This window comes from Salmo salar, chromosome 10 (genome assembly GCF_965601325.2).
Source record: "Salmo salar chromosome 10, fSalSal1, whole genome shotgun sequence".
NCBI classification, from domain to species: domain Eukaryota; kingdom Metazoa; phylum Chordata; class Actinopteri; order Salmoniformes; family Salmonidae; genus Salmo; species Salmo salar.
This window is the reverse complement of record NC_138300.1, coordinates 18,006,559-18,033,575: the sequence shown is the minus strand read 5'-3', so window position 1 is coordinate 18,033,575 and position 27,017 is coordinate 18,006,559. Positions and strand designations below refer to the sequence as shown.

The window sequence follows — 27,017 nt, the reverse complement described above, 5'->3', positions numbered from 1 at the left end:
CCTGGAGTTGAGAGAACTTGGACAAATACAATGGCGCAATTACACTTGATATGTGGACTGACGATTTTCGAAAAATAGGATACTTGTTTACAAACATTGGAGTAAAACATGCTTATATTTCAGGTTGATTGGGTATGACAGTTAAACTAAGCTCATGATGCATTTATATGTTATATTCTTCAAGAATCAATGGGTAAATATCCTTAAATTATATGTATAATTATATGTGGTGAAGTTATTAATTGCACTTTGGATGGTGTATCAATACACCCAGTCACTACAAAGATACAGGTGTCCTTCCTAACTCAGTTGCTGGAGAGGAAGGAAACCACTCAGGGATTTCACCATGACTTTAAAACAGTTACAGAATTGAATGGCTGTGATACAGGAAAACTGAGGATGGATCAACAACATTGTAGTTACTCCACACTACAAACTTAATTAACAGAGTAAAAAGAAGGAAGCCGGTAAAGAAAACAAATACTACAAAACATGCATCCTGTTTGCAACAAGTCACTAAAGTAATACTGAAAATTATGTGTCAAAGCAATTAAAGTTATGTTTGGGGCAAATCCCAATAGAACAGATTACTGAGTATCATTCTCCATATGTTCAAGCATAGTGGTGTCTGCATCATGTTATGGATATGCTTGTAATCGTTAAGGACTGGGCAGTTTTTCAAGATAAAAAATAAACAGAATGGAGCTAAGCACAGGCAAAATCCTAGAGAACCTGGTTCAGTCTGCTTTCCACCAGACAGAACCTGGTTCAGTCTGCTTTCCACCAGACACTGGGAGATGAATTCACCTTTCAGCAGGACAATAACCTAAAACACAAGGCCAAATCTACACTGGAGTTGCTTACTAAGACAGTGAATTTTCCTGAGGGGCCAAGTTACAGTTTTGACTTCAAATCTACTTGAAAATCTATGGCAAGACCTGAAAATGGTTGTCTAGCAATGATCAAAAACAGATTTGACAGAGCTTGAAGAATTTTGAATGGAACAATGGAAAAATGTTGCACAATCCAGGTGTGGGAAGCTCTTAGAAAGTTACCCAGAAAGACTCACAGCTGTAATTGCTGCCAAAGGTGGTTCTACAAAGTATTTACTCAGAGATGTGAATAGTTATGTAAATTAGATACTGTATTTTGTTTTCCAAAAATGTACTAACATTTCTAAAAACAGGTTTTCACTTTGTCATTTTGGGGTATTGTGTGTAGATGGGTGAGAAAAAATCTATTTAATACATTTTGAATTCAGGATGTAACAACAATTTGGAATAAGTCAAGGGGCAGGAATACTTTCTGAAGGCACTGTAAACTAATTAACTAACTGCACAACCTAATTTATAAACAAACAAATTCATTAAACAATCTAACACATACAAATGGATATCTGAATAAACTAACTACGTGAACAACCCTAACAAACGGAACAACCTAATATATTAAACAAAGTCACTGAACAACCTAACTGTACAACCTATTATGTAAACTGCCTTGCTGAACTATACATACAAACAGCCTGAACAACCAAACGTCTGAACAACCATGAAAACACAACCCTACTACTGAAGCACACACACACACACACACACACACACACACACACACACACACACACACACACACACACACACACACACACACACACACACACACACACACACACACACACACACACACACACACACACACACACACAACCTCATACATTTCTGTGTAGACTTGCAAACTACTGTTAAATAGACAGAAAACACATAAGAGGAGAGTTGAGGGGGGAAAAGCTACATAGCTTTAGGGCATTTCCATGAAATAGTACTCATTCCTTTGAACAAAAACAACAAAATGTCAAGTAAAATTCCCCAGCATTCTGTACTTTTACTAGACACTGATAAGAGGATAAGAAAGTTCTGCTGTTGAATCCTCTACGTATAGTGTCTGTATGCTGCTGGGGCACATTGTATGTGCAAAATGGGTCAAAATACGCAATTGTTTGACATGGCCAGTTCAAGATCGACAATTTTGCTTCAGAACAGGAGGCCTGATCTACATGACATAAATCCCCTTTTAGGACTGTACTGTAGACCAGTGTTTTCTCAGATGATGTGTTGAGAACCACTAATGGGTTGTGTGGCCAGTCCCTGGGTTGTAGCTAAAGACTGGGTTGTGGCTTAGAGATACGGTTTTGTCTAATGTGGTGGTTGTCAAGGAGAAATTGAAAGGCCTTCATTAGCTAGGTCACAATGTAAAAAAGTTTAGGAACCAATGCTCTATTTGTATTTACTATGGATCCCCATTAGCTGCTGTCAAAGCAGCAGCACCTCTTCCTGGGGTCCAGCAAAATTAAGGCAATTTATACAATTTGAAAACGTTACAATACATTCACAGATTTCACAACACACTGTGTGCCCTCAGGCCTCTACGCTGTGAGTGACATACTTTGGTTATTAACCATACTAAGACATATGTTATTTTACTGATGGGCTGCAATGGTGGCCCAATATTGGTACCTTCAAATCAAACTTTATTTAAAGTGCATCTAAAATTGCAACATTCTTTACCTTGGTTGTTGATGCGGATGTTCATGGGCATCTGGGCAGTCATGGCCAGCAGGTTGTGCTGCAGCGCTCTCTGCAGCAGTCGCTGGTGCTCCTCGGCAGGCAGAGCCATCTTCTTCTCCGGGGGCTCGCCCGTCTCCAGTCTGTCCCTCAGCTGCTCCAGAGCCGCTACCTGGGCCGCCATGGCTGCCTGGGCCGCTGCCGCCTGCACCACTGCCACCGAGTGACCCGCCAGAGGATGCCCAGACATGCGGCTCATGCCGGACAGGGGCTGACCGCCCTCCTCTTCTGCAGGGCAAACGTAGAAGTTTAGAACAGGATAGTGTTGGATGTGGTGGCATTTCAAATAAAATGTGTGATGCTATGGGTTACTGTTCACATCAACTGTTCTGTGGTAATCTGTATGAACCCACCCAACACTTTGTGGTTGTGTTCGTGTTATGGTTTACTGTTCACTTCAATCTGAATGACATGAATGAACCCAGAGAAGAATTTAAATTAAATTAAACAAACTTCCTAATTTCAATGCAGCATAATTGTCCTCTAAAGATATCTGAGCAAAACCTGTTGCTCTCCAACAACACCTTTCTTGATTTTCTGGATGGGAGTGAGAGATGCTCCGTTGGTGGCCACGTTCATCCCCATGTTCTGCATGGACATCTTGGGGGAGGACAGCATGGTGGGGGTCCCATTGGGGGAGTAGGTGAAGAGGGAGCTGCCGAAGCTCTGCCGGCGGCCCTCCCGCCGGTTACTGTCGATAGCTGCCTGGAGCTCATTGGGGTTGCTGAGGCTCCTCTTGTCACATTCATATGGGTACAGGTACTTCATGTATCTGTGAAAACATCATTTCAGTTGGTATTAGGAACATTATGAAATCATGTGAAAAACACTATTACAATGGATAAGTATACCTTGAAACAAGTTTACAAATTGTGTGTGTGTGTATTCACCAGGGGTTGGAACTGGTTCAGGGAACGGAACAGAAAACCAGAAAATAATCAATTTAGAGGAACAGAACCGGGAACGAAAGTGAATTACACTGTTCCAGAACAGAACGGTTATTTTAAAAGCATGGGAACCGGTTAATAACATTATTTTACATTAAAGCATTTTTTTTCAGTCCCACAAAAAAACGCAACAAAGCCGATGCAAAGCACTCACTTATTCCAGTGTCTACCTGAACATCTTAGCCAGTGAGTGTTCGTGTAGGCTACCTCCCCCTCCAACGTATAGTCTACTGTAGCCTACTGACGTACAAGTGGGGTTCAGAAATTAGAGAGATTATTTATTAGAGAATAATGGATTAACCTTTCAATGCTAGTTAAGGATACTGTAGTTATGACGTTTCACATTGGATTTGTTAACTACAAAAAGGTAAGACGTGTTTATTTTTTTTAAATTCTGGTGCCGCTCTGGTCCAACGTTAAGCCAACTCTCTGAAGTTCAAAAACATTCAAAGTTCCTTCATGAAAGCCGCTCCTCCGTAGGTATAATTCTGTGGGACTAATTCAGATAATGCATGTCACAACAAGATGCCCAGCGCTTCAAGCCAAGCCTCCTCCTCCGCCAGCTCCGACCACCTGCAAAATGTCAATCGCATCGCGCATCCTACACTTGTCTATCCAATGCATGTAAATAGCTTGCCCGCTCCATAGCAAGCTGCTCTATCCACACAGATTGGTGAAGTCATTTAATGTTGCGCTAAATGTTTTAAAAAAAGTTGATTTCAGAGGTTTAAAAAGGATCAGAAAGGAACGATATAAACAGTTACTTTGTTTTGGGGTCGAACCAGTTCAGAACTTTATTTTGCTGGTCCAAACAGTGGAACGGAACAAAATTATGTTTCTGTTCAGAACAAATTATTGGAAAATTATTTTTGTTCCAACCCCTGGTACTCACTGTGTCCTGAGAGTAAAGGCAGCACTGGTAATTGAGGTAGGCAGGTTGAGTCCTTTAGTGATCTCTCTCCACAGCTTCTTGTTGATGACCTCCACCAGGCCTCCCTTCTCTGTCACCAGCTGGTACAGCATGTACAGGTCCAGGACCTGCTTGGCCATGATGGGGATCCTGTTCACAGGGGTTCCTGGAGACAGGGAAAAGACAACTCACTGCCTGTGCTTGCACCATATTCTTTTGCTAGGTTTCTCTTTTGATATGTTACTATGGAACTGAGTGTGAACTGAGAAAGCCTTCTAGTAGTTCGAAACGGTTTGAACGCTTCAGGAGTACAAGACTACATTCAATGGGTGTGGCTTTGGTGACAGAAATGTCATGGTCTAATAGGGAGAGGGTATTGTTTTCCTACAGTGTCACACCTTTTCTGAGCACACAATACTTTAATACATAATACATTTTAGTCATTTAGCAGACGCTCTTATCCAGAGCGACTTACAGTAGTGAATGCATACATTTCATTAAAAAAAAATTCCCCCGTACTGGTCCCCCGTGGGAATCAAACCCACAACACTGGCGTTGCAAACACCATGCTCTACCAACTGAGCCACACGGGACTGTTGTCAATGCCATGTCTGTTTTACTCTTGTCATGGTATTGGGTCTTATTATCCTTTCAAATATGTGACATCTTTAACAATTAAGAAAGCTTTTAAAAAAAGAAATGTTTCTCCTTTGTCTTTTGTCAATTCCCTATATTGTCCCTAGAGGGCAGTGTCCAATTATTAGAGAAACTATGCACGCAGACCCGCCCATACATTTGTTTGACAGCAAACATACTGTAAACATTCAATACTGGATTTTCCACACTGACTATCTTGACGTTTATTTATATTTATTGTTATTACATTCAACATGTTGGCCTTATATTTCCAAAGTAGAACTAATTTGTGTATCAACATTATACAATGTACTGTGCTGTTTGAAATGCATGAATAAAAACACTACATCAACCCACAATGTGACTGCTGACTACTCTCCATGTTGTTTCTCTGCATCGTTTTGTAGATACAGTATGACTATGTTTAATAAAATAAGCTTGTGTGGAATTGCCATGTTTTGAGGCAGCAATTCACACTTGGAATGCTGAACCAAACTAAACACCATAACTGAACGGAGCAACATACAAAAACTCTGGAGCCTAAACATATGCATAAATACATTCCTAACTCAATTCATACACTCTTATGTACGCTCTACTTTTAGACGCGCTGGGAACAGTGAGGGATTGGCAATCATCTCCAAATGAATAATGATCCACCCGTGGAGGTGAAAGCTGAGAGTGGTGTTTCGTATGTCAATGAAGGGGGAAGGGACGGGGGGTTAGAGCAGTGGTTCCCAACTCCGGTCCTCAAGTACACCCAACAGTACACATTTTGATTGTTGCCCGGGACAAACACACCCGATTCAACTAATCATCAAACCCTTTGAGTTGAATCAGGTGTGCGCTTGTCTGGGGCTACGATCAAAATGTGTACTGTTGGGGGTACTTGAGGACTGGAGTTGGGAACCACTGGGCCAGAGAACAGAACACTGCCTCCCAGTACTAATCCACCAAGGCAAACAGTACAGCCTTCCAGTCTCCGTCGAGTCATGGCAGTTATTGGCATTGATGTGGCTCTGCTAGATCGAGGGACAGAAAGGTACAGTACTCTCTGACACATACGACACTCCCTCACCTCTCTTTTGCATGAAGCTGAATAGATCATCCAGAAACTCTTTTCTCTTGGGGTCGCCATCTAGTTCATAGAGCTGTTGAGGAGATGAGAAGAGGGGAGGGGGAAGAGATGAAACAGGTTACAGCTGGGAGCAGATTACCAACGGGGGTTGAGAGCCATTATTGCCCCAAAATGGAGGATGGAGCCTCAGCCTCAGAATGCCATCAAGTCGAGAGAGGAGGCCCAGTCTGATGAAAACCTGATGTGGCCCTGCTGCTATAGCTGAGAGCTCAGTGAAAGTTAACAGTAAAAGTGGATCACATGCTCAGGGGAATACAGTGGGCTATTGAGGCAACTTCAATTGCGGTATGAAGATTGTTCACTACAGTCTGATTCACACTTGCTGGTGTGAAAAGTATCTTTTGACTGGCTAGAATGTCAAACAAACGTGCAGCTTACAAACCAAATGTATACCTGAGGTGAAATATATATATATGTATACCTGCTACACAAGGTTCTTCATCATTACAACAGCTCGACCAGAGCACAAAATGTAAAACTCTACTCTGGTTTGGGAGTGCTTTTTTCAGGCTCTTGTTGTGTAACCACAAACAGGCCATTCTCTTTGTGGCATTTAGCGCTCATTAGTGACGCCAAGCTGCCGTAAGATCTTATTATCAGAGGGATGGGGGGCTGGATGATTAGGCGGGGAGAGCGGTAATGTAGGGCTGGAGGCAAGGCAAGTCTTAATTACAGGATGCCTGCATTTCGAGGAGTGCCATGCCATAAATCTTCAAAATGGCTCCCCTCAGTCTCTCTCGCTCTTTCTCCCTCTCTCACAAGTTTGTAATAGATCTCCCCCCCATGCCTCCCCCCACCTCTTCCTCCTCCACAGCGCAACCGCCGTGTTCTTCCTTTTCCTTCTATCCAATCCACACCGGTCTGCTCTGCCAGCATTCCTACTGTAGGCTCCTGAGATAGGCCTAACCTGCCTGGGAAAAGATCATCGCCTTGACAATAGAACTGTCTGGACAAAATGAGATCACATAAGTTACAGCAAACATAAACAAGAGGGCATATCTGTTTGCCACAGAGTATCTACAGTTGAAGGCGGAAGATTACATACACTTAGGTTGGAGTCATTAAAACTTGTTTTTCAACCACTCCACACATTTCTTGTTAAAACTATAGTTTTGACAAGTCGGTTAGGACATCTGCTTTGTGCATGACATAAGTCATTTTTCCAACATTTGGTTAGACAGATTATTTCATTTATAATTCACTGTATCACAATTCCAGTGGGTCAGAAGTTTACATACACTAAGTTGACTGTCCCTTTAAACAGATTGGAAAATTCCAGAAAATGATGTCATGGCTAATTGATAGGCTAATTGACATAATTTGAGTCAATTGGAGGTGTAACTGTGGATGTATTTCAAGGCCTACCTTCAAACGCACTGCCTCTTTGCTTGACATCATGGGAAAATCAAAAGAAATCAGCCAAGACCTCAGAAGAAATTGTATACCTCCGCAAGTCTGGTTCATCCTTGGGAGCAATTTCCAAACGCCTGAACGTACCACGTTCTTCTGTACAAACAATAGTACGCAAGTATAAACACCATTGGACCACGCAGCCGTCATACCGCTCAGGAAGGAGACGTGTTCTGTCTCCTACATATGAACATACTTTGGTGCGAAAAGTGCAAATCAATCCCAGAACAACAGCAAAGGACCTTGTGAAGATGCTGGAGGAAATGGGTACAAAAGTATCTATATCCACAGTAAAACGAGTCCTATATGGACATAACCTGAAAGGCAGCTCAGCAAGGAAGAAGCCACTGCTCCAAAACCACCATAAAAAAAGCCAGACTACAGTTTGCAACTGCACATGGGGACAAAGATTGAACTTTTTGGAGAAATGTCCTCTGGTCTGATGAAACAAAAATAGAACTGTTTGGCCTTATTAATGACCATTTATGTTTGGAGGAGAAAGGGGGATGGGGGGGGGGGGGGGGTGCTTTGCTGCAGGAGGAACTGGTGCACTTCACAAAATAGATGGCATCATGAGGGAGGACAATTATGTGAATATATTGAAGCAACATCTCAAGACATCAGTCAGGAAGTTAAACCTTGGTCGCAAATGGGTCTTCCAAATGGACAATGACCCCAAGTATATTTCCAAATTTGTGGAAAATGGCTTAAGAACAACAAAGTCAAGGTATTGGAGTGGCCATCACAAAGCCCTGACCTCATCCTATAGAAAATATGTGGGCAGAACTGAAAAAGCATGTGCAAGCAAGGAGGTCTACAAACCTGACTCAATTACACCAGCTCTGTCAGGAGGAATGGGCCAAAATTCACCCAACTTATTGTGGGAAGCTTGTGGAAGGCTACCTGAAACGCTTGACCCAAGTTAAACTTTTTAAAGGCAATGCTACCAAATACTAATTGAGTGTATGTAAACTTCTGACCCACTGGGAATGTGATGAAAGAAATAAAAGCTGAAATAAATCATTCTCTCTACAATTATTCTGACATTTGACATTCTTAAAATGAAGTGGTGATCCTAACTGACCTAAGACAGGGAATTTTTACTAGGATTAAATGTCAGGAATTGTGAAACTGAGTTTAAATGTATTTGGCTATGGTGTATGTAAACTTCCGACTTCAACTGTGTGTAGTCAATAGGGAGATTTGTGTGCTCTCTTCATCTGGTATAGGATACCCTTTTGGCTTCATAGCTTAACCAGGGGTCTGAGACATGATATCTGGGGGCCCAATTGTATCCAGCCATCTAATCTAATGTGAACCTCAATGAATTCAGTCAATTCTGGTTAGGCAATGTGATAATTGCTATACTGTGAGCCTGTACTGTATATTGAAAATAAGATTTTCTTATAAAAACAATGGGCCATTCGCTAAAATTACTTTGGAGTCCCCTGGTTTAGACTGAAGATTAGCATGAGATTCATCTCAAAGAAAAGTCATTAGCTGGGCCAAGCCATAGCAAAAGGTTTGGAGTACCAGTGGCGGGTGAACAAGACAGTTGGAGAGGTTGAGGGACCGCAGCAACCACTCTGAACAAGATTACTGACACCATCCCTGACAAGCAGAATCAATTTACTTAGGCAAAGCCATGGAGCATGCTCCTCTTTCTTTAAACAGTTAACTTTCCTGACACAAGTTACTAGAGAAACCCACCAATCAGGTTCCCTTCCCCACCCCCTCTCTCTATCAACCACCACTCCCTTTAGTTGGGCCCCTCTCTCTCTCGTATTACTGGATACAGCTGCATCCTTTTCCCAGGAAACTCTTAGAGACCCCCCACACAGACACCCATCTAATCCCCCCTCCAAACCAGACCCCCCACCCCTCCCCCACATACCTCTAGTAGAACACATCTGTTTATCTGGGCTGGGTGGGGTTTGGGGGCTACAGGTTGTCACATCAACCTAAATCTATAGTATACACACTGATAGGGCGTTGACCGTCTCCTTGTGTGCGATTGTGTCGCAAAGAGCTGTGTCAATGACATTGGTGGTGAGCATTACAGTACATTACTTTTATGTGTGCCCCAGTGATACTGCGGCAAAGTAGGCAGGCGTTTTAGATGTAACTTTTAGTAGCAGGGAGTTTTAACGTGAGCAGTTTTCCTGCCAAACCAGATTTCCTTCGATCCACCCAGAATGTTACAATGTGAATAGGCAAACAGATAGTCAGAGACCACTTCAATGCATTGTCTGTGCAAACTACATAAAATGGTTGAGCGCACCATGTTTATTTGGCTGTTTCCAATGTTTCTTCATTAGTAACTCTTGGATTATTGGACACAAGATAAGCAACATGTTCATTTCTGAATGCTCTAACTACTGTGTGCAGGTCAAGCTTGTCGTGTGCCTGTTGGGTTAAACACAAACACACAAAAAAAAACTGTTTCATGTCAAATACCATGAATAATTCCAGCGCAGGTAGCTGGAATTGGTACTCAAATCAGTTAAGATAAACAACAGCAACCGGAGTCCCATGCAAATCATCATGGCACCGGGTGAGAAGTGTCACGTAGCACATAATTGGGCCTAGCGATTGAACCCTATCCCCACATGGACATTGAGAGGGAACTGCATTGAGCTGATGTGTCACACAAACACTTACCCATCCTTTCACACCTGACAATCACCTCCGGGCAGGGCTGACCACACACACACACACACACACACACACACACACACACACACACACACACACACACACACACACACACACACACACACACACACACACACACACACACACACACACACACACACACACACACACACACACACACACACACACACACACGAGTGGGGGATGGGAGGGAAAGGTCAGGAGGGGGAGGGAGCAAACATGCAGCTCGACTTCACCAGTGTGAGAAGGTTCTGGATATGGTTTGTGAACATCGGTACATGATCGCTCTTATTCAAATAGTGCATTGTTCCTAGCTGTATCCCTCCTATGCTAGCTTTCGGCGTTTTCACATGGCTGTCAAGTGAACAAGGACAGTTCAACACCACACTGTGGTGCTGGCTGTTCCCTTTTACTCATTATCACACTCATACACACTCAACTCAAAGAGATATAAAACCACAGTTCCAAATAAGAAATCACATTAATGGTAATGCATCACAGTGAGGTAAGGAAGCTAAAGAGCTAACACTACGCTAGCTGAGTTTGCTAGCATTGAATTAAAAGAACCAACCGTTCTGAATTTATCAATTTGAGTTGGCGTGTAGAAACAGATAAATCATTGGGTTGAGTATAATACACTTATTTTATGCTATGGCCTACTATATTATGTTACACAACTAAGAGCTTACCTTTTTTTTCCCTAAGAAAAAATGTATCATCATAATTGTGTATATTTTGTGCCTTCTAGAGAATATTTCCACTCAAGAGGAAAATTAGTTGTACAAATCAAGTCAAAGTTTTACTGGGCTGCAGGAACAGGAAATTAAGACTCCATGGTAGCCTGGCGGATAGGAGCGTAAACGAAAGGTCACTGGATCAAATCCCCGAGCCGACATGGTACAAATCTGTCGTTCTGCCACTGAGCAAGGCAGTTAACCCCCAAATACAACTGCTCCCCGGGCGCCGATGACGTGGATGTCGATTTAAGGCAGCCCCCCCGCACCACTCTGCATCAGAGGGGTTAAATGCGGAAGACACATTTCAGTTGAATGCATTCAGTTGTACAAGTGGTATCCCCCTTTCCCATAATCTAAGCTCAAGAAGAAGGAACCAGCAAAGCATACTGTAGTTTGTTTTTGAAGTGAAAATAAGGAGCTAATACCTACAGGGTAAAGTGACTTGCAGAATATACCAAAGTAGTACGTAAATAAAGATTGACGTCTTCCAAAATCATCCCCAGTCTGTACCTCTTTCTAGTGTAGTGTGAAGACATAATTAACACAGTAAGAAAGAATTCACACTTGCGGATGGTCAATGAATGAATAGCAAAAGAAGTTCCACTATGTATTTGAATGAGTCCGAAACTAGGCCATTTATGACTTTCCAGTCTGTCTCTCTCCTCTTTCTACACCCAAACAAATACAGAAACCTATGCATGAGCAGACATTTACTCATTTTTAAACCTGAGAACAAATTCAGCCTTTCTGAGCACTATACCTACAGAGACAGAACACACTGCCAAACACGCTCCAACACATCTTAATCCTGACTGAATTCCCGATCTTTAAATCCGAGATTCACCTTATGAACAGAGGGTTGGGGCACAATCAAAGGACTAAGACGCAGGGAAGTATGTATTTCGTTGAACGGTGTATACCATGTGTATCCTGCACATAATAGAACTTAAAACTGAAACTGAAATACTCAGAAGCAAAAACAAAAGCTGTTTCTCGTAGTGAGTATTGCTGCATTTTCTAAGAACTGAAGAGAGTTGAGAGGACAGTCAAAATAATTTAAAGGAATTGATTTGTGTGGATTAAGAATAATGGTGATAGCACATGTAATATGTTTGAATTCTGCCAATTAATGTAGTCAATAAAATAACTACATTTAAATGATTAAAGTAATCCTATATAGGGCCTATGGCAAAGTAATAATCATGTATTTCGTTGTATATATTTACATTTGAAGTGAAAAGAGAGTGAACACCACTTGACGATACATGACATGGAAATAGAATGAACAATATTCAAATGATACATGTATCCCATTCCCACTAACCCCAGCTGTTCTTACATACAGCCAGTACAGACTTTGATGATGAATGTAGAATAGTTGGTAGCTTGTGAGAGCCTCTACATGGCTAACTGCATGGATGATGTATTAAAGGCCTATTCTTACTACACTTAAATGATAATGCCATAGAAGCCAATGTTTGGAGGATATATTGGCATGGGTGTCGTTAGGCTCGAGACGAAGTTGAGGCCTGGCAAACCGTGCCAATATATCCTCCAAACAACAGCTTACTAACCTATTCAAATAATGACTGACATATTTTCATGAAAACCCCTATTTAGATGAATTTATTCATACCATTTCATCATTCCACGAGATATAGTCCTGATACAAATCTGAGGTTGCTACCCAAGCCATCTGGTCGTTCGTCCTGTTGGTTTGGTTGCCAGAGACGCGACCCAGTTGTGACGTCTTTTTGTTCTGCATTGTCTTGTTTTGCACGCTCTGTACAAAATAATAAAATGCAGTACTACAGGATCTTTCTTAACGTAGCTCTTTATTAGCTAGCTACAACTTGCATGTTCACCTATCTCCAACCATGATCAACTGACCATGACCTAACCATCTGGGTGGTCTTAACCAATTATAGCACAGTAGGATACGGCGGTAAAATGCATCCAATTATAATTCAGTATGTTCACACGTATGAATATTACATCCCCCTTCTTTTAAAACAAAAGAAAAATGTTTTACATATTCTAAGCGTTTCTTTTGAATACATGCTCTGCAGTTTGAACTCAATGTAAGTAACCATTGATATTGCATACTACACCAACTGAATCAACATAGACTCTGAAACAATGATCCAACATACTGTTACGTTTCGAACAAGGGATTCTCAGCAACTCAGCTTTCACTGTAGAAATGACATCTTAACATTTCAAACAAATACAATACCAAAGCATTTCAAGTGAACTTTCAATAACAAGTTTACAGTCTGGAACTCTTTTATGGCAGCGATCCACCTACACCCTTTGACATTTCACAGGTCTAGGACAATTCTGGGCTTGACCCCTCTTCCTGACCTTGTGCGATATGATGCAGAGCATGCTTCTGTGTCAGTCAACAGTTCTTGTGGTGTTGCAGGTAAGTACGGTGTATGTTGTGCTGTGTGTGTATTTAGTCCATCACGTTCTCTTTCAGGGGAACAGTTCATCTCATCAGTGTGTTGTTCTTTTGTGTTCAGTAGGTGACGACGATTGCGGCGGTACACCGCTCCTTCTGCGGTGCGGACGTGATTTGAACGTTCAGTGTCAGCTGGCTGGATGACGACTGCTGGTTTCCAGAGGCCATACTCCTGGATTCTAACTGACTCTCCGTCGATCAGTGGTGGCAGTGGTCTAGCTGACCTGTCGTAGTATCGCTTTTGTTATTGTTGTCTCTGTGCATGTTTTTGTCCTTGTAGCTGACGACCTCAGGTTGCAGCTGCTGGTTGGTGCTGGGAAGGATTGAGCGAAGTCTGCGGCTCATCAACAGCTGGGCTGGTGATTTGAAGTTGTCAACTGGAGTGTTGCGGTAATCAAGGAGACTGAGGTAGGGGTCTCTCTTGTCTACTTTTGCTTTGTCCATGAGTGATTTAGCAATCTGCACAGATTTTTCAGCAAGGCCATTACTTTGAGGGTAATGTGGGCTTGTGGTGACATGTGTGAACTCCCATGCTTTTGTGAAGGATTCAAACTCATTTGATTTGTAACAGGACCCATTGTCAGATATTAAAGTCTCTACAATGCCATGCCTGGCAAAGGCTGCTTTCAGCTTGTGTATCACAGCTGCAGATGTGGTGCTGTGAAGCTTGTCGAGTTCGAAGTATCTGCTGTAGTAGTCCACTGTTACGATGTAGTCCTCGTTGTTCCAGGTGAACAGATCGGTTGCCACGACCTGCCAGGGTCGGTCTGGGATACAGTGAGGTAACATTGGCTCTTTGGTGTTTGAGGGGCGTCGTTCAAGACAGATGGTGCATCTACCAACAATGTCCTCTATTTGTTTGCACATTCCGGGCCAAAACAAAATGTCCCGTGCTCTCTGTTTGCACTTTTCCATGACCATGTGTCCAGCATGGATCTTTGTCAAAATGTCTTCTCTGAGACTGGTAGGAATAATGATTTTCTCTCCTTTGAAAATGATTCCGTTGATCTGTGATAGTTCATCACGATGGTTCCAGAACTCTGAGACGCTCTGAGGGCATTTTCTCCTCTCCTCAGGCCACCCATCCTGTATGACTTTCCTCAGCTGTGTGAGTTGAGAGTCCTTTTATGTTTCTGCTTGGATCTCCTTCAGTTTTGTGTCACTAACTGGTAAGTTGCTGTACACAGTGTGCACTTGCATGTCCACGTATCTCCAACCATGATCCACTGACCATGACCTAACCATCTGGGTGGTCTTAACCAATCATAGCACAGTATGATACGGCGGTAAAATGCATCCAATTATAATTCAGTATGTTTACACATATGAATATTACATGCATCTATGGATGCGACCCAATTGTTTGTTCTAAATGTCATACCGGCTGGCAATGTTCTTATCCCTTGCTTGCTAGCTAGGCAACTACGGCTAACGTACAGTCACGTCAAAAAGTGCAGCCAGAATAACAGCAAAATAGCTGCATTTGCATTTGTTAAAGCTGTTTTCTAGTGACATTTATTTGGATACATTCATAAGAACAAGCTAATGATGCGCGATTTCACCTGGCATAGAAAATGCACTCTCTCATCAGAACACAGTTGTTCAGAGGAGCTAGCCAACAACACAGCTAACACAATCACTTCAAACTGAAACTGGAAAGACAGCTGCATTTCGTTTCATTTGACCTGTTTTCTATTGACATTTCCTTGTTTATATCAATACAAATTAAGCTGATTCATGATTTCGACTGGCTGAGAAACGCTGCCTGCCTGTCTGTCTCGACTCCCGACCCCTACACGTACATTACTATGGGACAGCTGGAGATCTAATTTCATTACTGAAACAATGTTGCAAATGTCAGAGAGACAGACAGCAAGGTTTAAACAAATCTCCGCTATTGAAAACCAATTTCTAGTCTAAAAAAAAAGGGAGATAATGTCTAGATGCTTTTTAAGTGGAGATAAAGTTTATAAAATTGTCTGGCTGGGCTGATGAGACAGTGGATTGCGCAGTGAGATGGAACAGAGTAAAAAGGCATTTCAACGTCAGTTTTAGCCAGTGGTAACTTCTGGAATAGACACCGGCTGGAATGCCATTTTTAACCAATCAGCGTCCAAGATTAGACCCACCCATTGTATAATGTCTAATGAATAGTATCATGTTTATAAATGACAAAGAAGGTAGGGCAGAACTGTGAGCAAGCTGCAGATTCACATGGCAGCAATGTGAGTGGGTGGGGAAATGTTTTATTGGCACGAACAAGAACAGGTTCTAAGAACAACAACATCACCTAACAAAACAAAGAGGTCCTTTATATAGATTGGAACCTTTCCACACTACATTACCACGTTAGAGACTGATAAGCGTAATTAACCCCAAAAAAGGCCCAAAACTTCTGCTTAGCAACGAGATAAACATCTAATGACTATTCATGCTCAAGCTGGAAGCATTTATTCAGCGCCAGTGGAGATGAAGTGATAATGTTGTCTCTAAACGTTGGAGAGATGGAGACAGAGATAGGAGCGAAACTCAGGGTTCAAGCCAGTGTCACGAAACAAACCAAAACCTGCGTCACCTAACAGGACCAGCAGACAATCTGGAGGGAACAGAAGACGTTATGTCTGGAGAGAAAGGCTCCAGTTGTTTGTGCAGCAGAGGGCTGGGGTAAGGCGCCTCAAGTGTCAATCAGAATGATTGATGGCTTGGGCAATGAAGGTAATGGTTGACGACAGCCCAGGTCCTGCCCCCTCAGCAGCCCTTTCCATAGGGCTCTTTAGGGAAGGAGATGTCCTGGTCGCGTGACCAGACCATCCAGATCAATAGGTTGTATGGGTGAACGTTTAACCTCTGCTGACCCTTGATTTGTCCTCTCCTTGTCAGCTGTCCTCCCCCATGTTGTGGAGATTGAGTTAAAGGACAAAGAGAGGAACCATGGAGGTGGTAGGAGGTGTGCTACTCAGCCTGGACTTGGCAAGCCCACCTCCTACCAAGACAAAACAGCTGACAAAGACCCACCATTGTCATATGAAGATCAGGGGGAGTCATGACACTGTCCACTGTTTTGACTTGAATCCTAAACATCTTCCAGATGTAAATGGGATCCAAACAAGGTGTGGCTTGTTAATCTCACACATCATGCTTTGTATGAATGTCACGCTCATAATGGGTCTTTACGGATTAAATTGTAAGTTCATATTTTACCCTAGTGACATTTTCCTATCACACCAATCTATTTCAAATAAGGTGGATTCAAAAATGCGAGGCAGTGTGAAACACTAATACATAGCTTTGTATTATTGCACAAGGTCACATTCTAGGCTTTCATACAGTAAGAAGGTGGGGAGTACCAAATGGAGACAGAGTTTAAGCCTTGTATAGAAATGTATAGATTAGACACTACAAAAGACACAAGGCATCCACAAAGACAGATGTATGGCTTGAGAAGTCCAGCAATGTCAACCCTTTTAGTTTTTTAATTGCTTTAAGCCAATAAAGGAAATGCAAGTTGTATAATCTCAGTCCACTCCCTGATAATGTATTAGCAGACAACTCACAGTTATTCCTAAATCAAATCAAGTTATGAAGAAATACAAGGCTAGACTTTTCAGATAACTAAAAACACTGTATAGGTGCCTTCTCTGATTCAGAGGGGTTGGGTTAAATAAGGAAGACACATTTCAGTTGAAAACATTTAGTTGGACAACTGACTAGGTTTCCCTTTCAAACCAAATACAAAAAGGTTCAAGCACCAAAATGGGAACACGCAAAAAAGTGCTGGCCTTTATGCAATCTTTGTTTACATTCCTGCTACTAGCTACCCCCCTTCAACTCCATATTGTGCGCCTGCCAATTCCCAGAATCCCCTTGGTTGCACAGTTCTGACATCAGCTGCACAGCAACTAGAAGCTGGACACTTTCCAACACTCTACTTCATAGCCAAAGGCCAGTATTCACTACACTTGTACTGCTTGGCTGTTGTTCAAACTGTAACTCCTCCCTGCTCTCTCCCTCCCAGACCCTTTAGTTACATCCCTTAATTTCTCCTTGATTCAACAGGAAGACTTTAATAGGGCTTCCCATGTCGCTGTTTTTTTTGTTTTCATTCCATTGTTTTTTCGTGGGATGCCAAGTTCCATTAACCCTGTTCTTTCTTTGTGTTAAATGGAGCACACCCAAAGGTTTCCCAGGGCACTTTAAGGCAGATCTGTAGAAAAATTCAGTTGTCAAACTGTCTTCAGCATATGCTCCTCCAATGGTCTGTTGTGCACTATATAAAATGGTTGGGTCACAAGTAAATGCTGTGCGAACTGGACGCAATACTTCACTGACCTTGCTCCAAGTTTTGATTTCATTTATTTATAATCAGGCCAATGGACTACATTTGTATGAGCAAACCTTTATAGGCTAAATGGTTTCAGAGAGACAAACTGTTTTACAGTGGTTACACCAAAGGCAAAAGGCTTAAGTCACATTTGAGCAAAACTGTGTGGGTTACAAGGATGTTTCACTAATAGTCATTGGCTGATCAATATCATGTTTTTAGGATTTAGGCCTAAATGTAGAAATATAGAAATTATATTAAAAGCTAAATCTCAGGATATAGTGAAATTGTTTTTTTAGACAGTTCATATTTTTTTCGAATGAAAAACTGCAATTGTTACAATACATAGACAGCAGCTGGTAAACACCAAGTCATACAAAATAAATAAAGGTTTGAAAAATACTGAGATAAGCTAAAATGCAAAACTGCAAGGCAGTTGCTTTGACACTAACAAGTAGGCTGGCCTAGCTATAGGCTACACATATTTTGTCATTTGAGCGCTGACTAAACAGTCAGGAAGAAACTGTTAACACATTTCAGAGGCGAACATTAAGGAATGCCATCGGTATAGGAGTTGTATCAGCAGAATTGTGCTGGCGAGCAATCCCAATAAGTGGCACTCTGTATTGGCTCCAATTCGCCCTTCATTTCCTGTGGTCACTGCCCTTCCCCCATTCCATGTGTGTGCGTGCAAATCAATATTTAATGCCAACTCCCTGATAATAGGGAGTGCAATGAATTTTTAAAGAGATACCCTCTTTACTGTCCATCTGTGTTCCATCTTCCCTGCTGTGTGTATTTAAAAATACAGAAGAAGAGAGGCAAGAGTGGGTACAAAGGTTTTTTTTTGCTTCTGGAGTTTTCTAGCCTGAGAATGGTAGTGTAATGGGAGAAGGTTTAGGCAATGGACAGTCGGCAGGTCAACACAATTATTTCTGAAGCACTCTCCGCCTTGTTGTGGACAAGCAGCAGATTCCCCTTCAACACAATGACTGTTGTGATTAGTCAACTTTAAGGAACGTGGTAATTGTTATCCTAAAAGGCCCAAAAATACAAAAATCCCAGATAGTGGTTTCGTCTGGAAATCGTTAAGTTAAACACTAATAATTTTACTTAAATATTTCTCTCTATTTAAAAAGTGCTTGCAATGATCTTTGAATTGGACATGTTTGTTATAGAGGTCTGAATACACTGCATGCTGTCATCATAATTCAAACATGTTTCAAGGTGTTTGAACAAATAGAAGAGGTGAATATGTATGTCTACACACTAGCTGCAGGGTTAATGAGTCAGTTCTGAACAGGGAGGTAAAACATGGAGTTTACCCTCTCATGGTTCTACAGTGCATCCATTTTATGCTAAATATTTTGCTGTGCGACCTAGACTTAATTTAAGAGCAAAAGTGCGCCTAGATAAAAGATTCTAGCTTTAATATTTTAGAATATTTTTCATTGTGCTCCTAAATTCCTTTGAGTGCGCCTACATTTTCCAACTTAGGCGCACACGTGTTCCTTGTAAAAAAAGGTCAGTGTAGAGCCCTGCCTCTGGTGAATGAGCACCAAGGCTGCTTCTGAAATGGCATCCTATTCCCTACATAGTGCACTACTTCCTGGACAAAAGTAGTACAGTGAACAGGGTGCCATTTTGGACATAACACAGGTACATTTTCACTGTGGACGTAGTCCCAAAAGCACCAGGTTCTCATCTCATGTGATTGTGTTAATGGATGGTTATGATGAGCTATGCCTTATCAGATGTCAAATAGTAACAGATACATGTAGGCCTACAGGTTGGTAGAGGGAAAAAAAGGTACAAGATTCTCCCTCGTGTTTGAGGGAGTAAACAACTCCGAATGGAAAAAGAGGGCCGGGTAGTAGTAAAACAAGTGCTGTCATATAAAAATATCTGTGGATAGGTGTATGTACAGGTACCAGGGGGTGGGTCTCACTAAAATAACACAGCTCAAATGGCACTATACCAGGGGCAAATCAGTTTAACTGGCAAACATTATCCACTGCTGGTATAATTTGATATCCACCCAATGAATCATTTTTTTAGTTCAGCTGCCTCTGGCAGATATATTCTATCAGGGGCTACTGGCAACCTGCCTAGAAATGTTGATTAATTTATGACCACATATTTTATCAGACGTCCGCCCAGACCACACTGAGGCTGATTTAGTCAGACCTTTCTTCAGCCAAGAGGATAGACACTCCTATGTTTCATGATCAGGTTAGACTAAAGGCAAGCTGGCTGTCATGTAACATGGACACCCATAATACGCTCACCTGAATGTCTAGTTTGTATGTAGGGCCCACATATCAGATTGGAATGGTTCCAACTGGCACAGACTGATAGAGACATGCAACATTCTGAGAGGGTCTGGGTCCAGAATGGCCAGATTATCACTCTCCCTCAGGCACATTCCAACTGCCTCCACCCACCTACCCAAAATAAACTCTACAGTCTTAACCCCTTCCTCCCCAGGGAGAGGCACAGACCATCACAAAACTTCTACTCAGCTATTATCGTAAGAAAAACATATTTAACTTGGGGGGGTGGGGGGGGGGGGGGGTGGGGGGGGTAGGCAAAGAAGAAAATCATACTGGCACTCTTAATTATTAACTGTCAACAATATTCATCCTTTCTGAGGTGACCGTGATATAACTCGGATCATTTCAGCAACACTAACCATGATTCCATCCACAGTTTTTATGCGAAAAAAGTCATACCGTATAAAATAAAATCCCGACAGCTGTGATGGAAACAGGAAGTTTCCAATTTTATAAATTTTATAAATTGCGACAGATCATTTGTTTGTTTGACATGGTGGGATTTTTTTGTGTCTGTAAAATGTATTATGCGAGAAATGGCGGTGGAAATGCCTTTATGTGCAAATATTAATATAATAACCATCGTATCAAAGTAAACTTGGAGTCACTCGATGATATGGTGTGTGGTCCTCCCACTTCGACTCGGTAAACCATGCAGTTTGTCAGGCTAAAGATGAAATAAGATGAACTTCACAGGGTGGTGAAAGTGCACAGAGCTCCTTTCCAATAAATATCGAGGGTCTTATTCTGGTGACATGACGATCGATGCTTGACAGCCGTTTGACAAATAAAAATATTCTCTCTTATCCATAATAGTCTCACCATGTAGACTGTATCCGCAAGCTGTCGGCTAGAGCGCACGTGCCGAGACCAGAGTAGGCACATTTGCTATTTGTGAGAAAACTGTAGAGTTGAAAATGCGATGGAAACATATTGAACTTTAGATTTTTTTTATTCGGTACATGAAAACGTAAGGGAAAAGGTACATTTTTCAGGACTACGTCATCACGCGCTGATTTTTATCTGCAACAAGACAATTTGGTGGAAATCCACCACTGGAGGAAAAACGTGAATATTCACAGGGTAATCCGTCGCCAATTGGATGGAAACCTAGCTACTGACATTTCCTGATAACATGTACTACAACATGACAAATGCAACACATTTTGCAGTGGGTCTTATAACACAGTCAAACATTTGTTGAAAGCAACAATTTAAGTAACTCACATTAAAAGGCACATATCCTTTTAGATAAACTCTTAAGACGTATAATTATGGTTAAAAGAAATCTAGTTAGACTGTAATATGACCAAATACACAAACTCCCCTATACATTACCACCCTTTTTGTGTCATTATTGCATAACTTCCGAAGTCTGATCAAATAATGACAATCTGTGTTGCAAACCTTGCATTTCCCAATTTTTCTAAAATACGCTGTGGCAGCATTTACAGCCGTTGGCTTATGTAGAAGTGCATATTTCTGACAGCTAGGCATGTTAGTGCAAACAATCATGTTTTATGGTTGATAATACTTTGTTTTCACACCAGATAATATCATTTAGGTTTAAATAATGCAATTGAATTCACAGGTTTAACCTATTATTTTTACACAACTAACCTTTAGCATTAGCTAACCTATGCATTAGCATTAGCTACAATGGAAACATATGCATAAACAATGTGGATGCTGGACTGCCCTGTGTCCTGCACATGTTCTTTTGCCATTGTTTTACGCTAGGAGTATAAATGCAATGTCCCAGCTTTAAATGTATGTACCAAATGGTTAATGTTTGTTCTTGAGAGCAACTAAATGTACTACTGCGCTCAACTACAGCTGCTCATAACCAAAATCCTTTACAGTAAACGCGAGACTGCTAAGGAAGGTTAACGGTAGACTCAGCAATATGACATCTTCATACACAACCTGGCGTCTTTCTGCTTACATCAACAGAATTTAAATTTGCCAAGACTCTTTCCAATGTGAGCATACCTCAACGGAGGGAGGGTGCAAATGGGAGAGCCCCGCTGTATATGATGATATCATACTACTACTGAGTGTACTATAACATTTACATTTTTGTCATTTAGCAGACTCTCTATCCAGAGTATACAGGAGCAATATGGGTTAAGTGACGTGCTACAGGGCTCATGACAGATTTTTCACTTAGTCGTCTGGTTGATTCGAACCAGCAACCTTTCGATTACTGGCCCAACGTTCTTAACCGCTAGGCTACCCCCGAGTCCTACCTGTCTGAACTGCTCTTCGTAGGTCCAGTCCCCATGGTCCAGGCCACCCAGCTGGCTCTGGGATCCGTGTGGGGGGAGGATGGCCGTTCGGGGCTCCTGGTCTGGGTCGGTGCTGGGCCGGGCCGGCTTCAGCAGCTGGGAGTGGGGGTGCAGCTGGCGGTGAGGCAGCAGCAGGATGCCCTTCCCCGGGGCCACCGCCTCCCGGCCTGTAGGCAGGCCCTCGTTGACTAGCTCGTCCTCGTAGTCCTCCTCCATGTCCCCCTCAAAGTCCTCCTCATCCCACTTCTGCTTTCTGCAGCCGAGAGAAAAGCCACGCCACCCGCATATTACAACACCGTACACAAAATGGCATATACCTGAAATATACCTGTATACTGGTGAACTTGTGTAACCAGTAAGGGCAATGATCACATTCGATGGAAAGCTAGCTAACACACTATTGAAACCTTAAAAAGGTGTTGCATTATATAGGCTAAATGGTAAAGATTGAGGAAATGTGTATGAAACGCTCACCCATTACAAGTGAACAAAGACCAGAGCAAAGCACCCAGACAGACATTCAAGGTGAAATGAAGACAACAGGGTAGAAGAATGAGGCAGTCCTACTCACATCTGCTCCTCTTCCACAGAGTCCATCATATCCTTGTACTGCTCCTCTCCTTCCTCATCCTCATCATCTTCCTCCTCTCCCTTAATGCTGCGCTCTGAAGTGGGGCTGTCTGAGGCCCTCTGCAGCCCTGCCGCCACTGCTCTCATGGCTGCCAGCGCCGCCATCTGGGCGTGCTCCGCCTCGGGGGCGGGGCTTCCCATCAGGTCGTCCCCAATGCGGGCGGAGGTACATCCGTGACCCTGCAGAGCGCCACCCTGCTGCAGCTGCTGCTGCTGCTCCAGTTCCATCAGCAACTTGGCCCTCTGCTGCCTGTGAAGGTTCTCCATCACGGCTTGAAGCTTCATCTCAAGGGAAAGTGATGCACCAGTCAGTGGTCTCCTTCCCCTCCCCCCTGAACAGCTCCAGTCACAGGGGCCGGTGGGGGCTGCCACCTCTCTAAGCCCTGATGCTGAGGGGCTGGATAGAAGGCCTGACCAACTAACTCAGCGGCTGCAGAGCTCTTTTGACGGGTAGGTTCTTGAAGAGTGGGAAGGGTCCTTAGAGCGATGAGACATGCACTCGGACACTGTCCACAGCTCCCGAGCCGGAAGACTCTTGTGCCGTTTCTCAGTGCAGGGAAGGTCAATGAAGTCTCACCACTTAGCAGAGTCCATGTGAGTGCTGTACTTAAGAGCTAGTGGCTGAAGATCTCTCTATGTGGACATCACCGGAAGGGATTTACCAGGGCCTGTGGGAAAGAGACAAACACATGTGAGACAAAGCACCAGCCACTGCTTCAACATTTAGACACACCTACTCATTCAAGGGTTGTTCTTTATTTTTACTATTTTCTACATTGTAGAATAATAGTGAAGACATCAACACTATGAAATAACAAATATGGAATCATGTCGTAACCAAAATAAAGTGTTAAACAAATCAAAATATATTTTCTATTTGAGATTCTTCAAAGTAGCCACCCTTTGCCATGATGACAGCTTTGCACACACTTGGCATTCTCTCAACCAGCTTCATGAGGTAGTCACCTGGAATGCATTTCAATTAACAGGTGTGCTTTGTTAAAAGGTTCATTTGTGGAATTTCTTTCCTTCTTAATGCATTTGAGCCAATCAGTTGTGTTGTGACAAGGTAGGTGTGGTATACAGAAGATAGCCCTATTTGGTAAAAGACCAAATCCATATTATGGCAAGAACAGCTCAAATAAGCAAAGAGAAATGACAATCTATCATTACTTTAAGACATGAAGGCCAGTCAATTCGGAAAATGTCTATGCAAGCCAACCATGTGATCTCAATCAGTTTCATGGGAAGATGCATTTAGATCTTGAGTTATGTAAGCTACAGCAGGGTTTCCCCAAAGTCGGTCCTGGGGCCCCCCTGGGTACATGTTTTGCATTACACAGGTGATTCAAATTACCAACTCATCATCAAGCTTTGATTGGTTGAATCAGTTGCATAGTGCCAAGGCAAAAAACAAGACATGCACCGGGGGGGGGGGGGCATAACCAAGTTTATTTTGCCTAGTGGTGCACGCTGTTGAGTATTGGCCACCATTCTAACAATCAATATAAAAATCGTATAATTAAAGAGGTGGTATTTTTGTCTTAAAGTAACGTTATACTATGCTATTATATTCCGTTCTGTTGTGTAGAATACTGTCATTATGTGATCTTTCAGACATTGATTCAGCGTTCTTAAATGAGCACCATTCGCCAGAGTAGTCTGTTCTCTGGGTAGCCGAGTGAGTAGAAACGGTGTGCAAAGTAAAGAATCCTGCACATGCGCAGAAGCTTCTGACCTTTAGCTGTCGGGAAGAGGGGTCTAGAGAAGTTGGATCCGCAGCCACTCAGTTTCATTTAAACGACAGGGTGGATTGTAACCGGGTTGACATTTAAGTCATTTGACCATTTTCTCTTAAATCACCCATAACTCTCCTTGTGACAGGGAGAATGGAAGTTTGTTGTGTGCAACAGGGAGGGGCAATTGAATACAAGCTTAACTAAAAATGTAAACCAGCCTATTTTTCTATGGATAACAGGGTCGACGTGTTACGCTCATCAGCTTTTACACTATGATTTCACTAATAGATGTTCAATGTTTCTTAATTATAATATCTAAGGAATAGTTTTAACATATTAAAACGAGAGTTCAGCTCACAGGAGAGGGTCGACCTTCAACCTGAGGGACAAATGTAAATGAATCACATTAGAAAAGTAAAAATCTTCAGAAATTCCTTTCCCAAAGTTATAAAATAACTAGGGCTTTACAGTGATGGTAAAAAAAATGCGAAAATCTTGGGGTTAAGTGGGTTAAAATATTCCTAGAAGTTGGTCAAACATTACGTGAGACAAACCAAAACTGGGATTTTCTGAGAAAACAGAGAACATACTTTAATGACAACACACTGCTATTAGAATGGTTTTGATTCATTTAGTTAGATAGATGTATGTGATCCAACTGTTAAATTGAGTGTTTTACCAACATTTACACACATAATGGCCGAAGGACATAAAAGGCACCCTATTCATGGTAGGACATATTTTTTGTCAGAAATTCAAATATAAGGGGGAAATCCATGACACAGCCCCGATTTGCATGACCAGTATGCAATTTGTCCAATAAAACATTACTCAGAGTATTTTCTAGGATGACTAAGTTCTATTTGTACTGTACTCAAATGACTCACATAGACAGCAATTCATAGGGAGACATGCCAGATTTGGCACCTACAGTGCCTTCAGAAAGTATTCATACCCCTTGACTTATTCCACATTTTGTTGTGTTACAGCCTGAATTCAAAATGGATTCAATATTTATTTTCTTTCTCGCCCATCTACAACCAATACCCCATAATGACAAAGTGAAAATATATTTTTTATAAATTGCTTTACATTTATTGAAAATGAAATACAGAAATGTCTCATTTACATAAGTATTCACACCCCTGAGTCAATCAATACATGTTAGAATCCCCTTTGGCAGCGATTACAGCTGTCTTTCTGCGTAAGAGCTTTCCACACCTGGATTGTGAAACATTTGCCCATCATTTTTTTCAAAATTCTTCTGTTAAATTGGTTATTAATCATTGCTAGACAACCATTTTCAGGTCTTTCCATAGATTTTCAAGTAGATTTAAGTCAAAACTGTAACTCAATCATATTCACTGTCTTCCTGGTAATCTTCAAATGTGGAAAAAGTCAAGGGGGTGTGAATACTTTCTGAAGGCACAGTAGTTGCTTCTATGGTCTCCATTTTGATTGAACACGGCCTAGGTCACATCTAGGTCAGAACGAAGACAAGCTTTACACATGTTGCTCTGGAAACAATAGCACACACTGACAGGGATATGAAGACAGATTCTCCAAGCAGGTGTTGAACAGACTAGGTTGCCTCTGGAATGACACCCTGGCCAATACCCCGTACTGCACTGCTTTTGACCATAGGCCTATGACTCCAGTCATGATAGTGTTCACAATGAATGTGCTTCTCTACTCATTTAAAAATATACTGCTTTCACATAGGATTCACTGTATTTTGCCTGTAAAAAATAAAATAATAATTGGCCAATGCTTATATGACCCCCTTACAAACAGGCCCATTTTTACCACATTCTTGCCTGCATACTCCTTCTATACATTTACATTTAAGTCATTTAGCAGACGCTCTTATCCAGAGCGACTTACAAATTGGTGCATTCACCTTATGATATCCAGTTGAACAACCACTTTACAATAGTGCATCTAAATCTTTTTTTTGGGGGGGGTTAGAAGGATTACTTTATCCTATCCCAGGTATTCCTTAAAGAGGTGGGGGTTTATACCTCCCATGAGCATGCTGTGATGCCGGGGAGGAGTGGTAGTAGTGGTGTGCAGATGTGGGTGGGCGTCTATTTTAATAAATCCATTGAATATACACCATCAAAACGAAATCCATTATTAATTAATTTAGGCCGGTCCTAAGAAACAT

At 42.0% G+C, this 27,017-nt stretch overlaps 1 protein-coding gene across 2 annotated transcripts in view; it reads right to left on the bottom strand.

Moving 5' to 3' along the window:
* Positions 1-27,017, bottom strand: part of LOC106613647 (AT-rich interactive domain-containing protein 3A) — a 67,081-nt gene that overhangs the window by 3,791 nt on the left and 36,273 nt on the right. For both annotated transcript variants that reach the window (XM_045687422.2, XM_014216131.3), the window contains 6 exons: positions 23,053-23,779; positions 22,443-22,734; positions 6,193-6,265; positions 4,461-4,644; positions 3,146-3,393; positions 2,565-2,849 (listed from right to left, as the gene is read on the bottom strand). In XM_045687422.2, coding sequence (XP_045543378.1) covers positions 2,565-2,849; positions 3,146-3,393; positions 4,461-4,644; positions 6,193-6,265; positions 22,443-22,734; positions 23,053-23,396 — 1,426 coding nt within the window. In that variant the 5' untranslated portion in view covers positions 23,397-23,779. The remainder of the gene's footprint in view (positions 1-2,564; positions 2,850-3,145; positions 3,394-4,460; positions 4,645-6,192; positions 6,266-22,442; positions 22,735-23,052; positions 23,780-27,017) is intronic.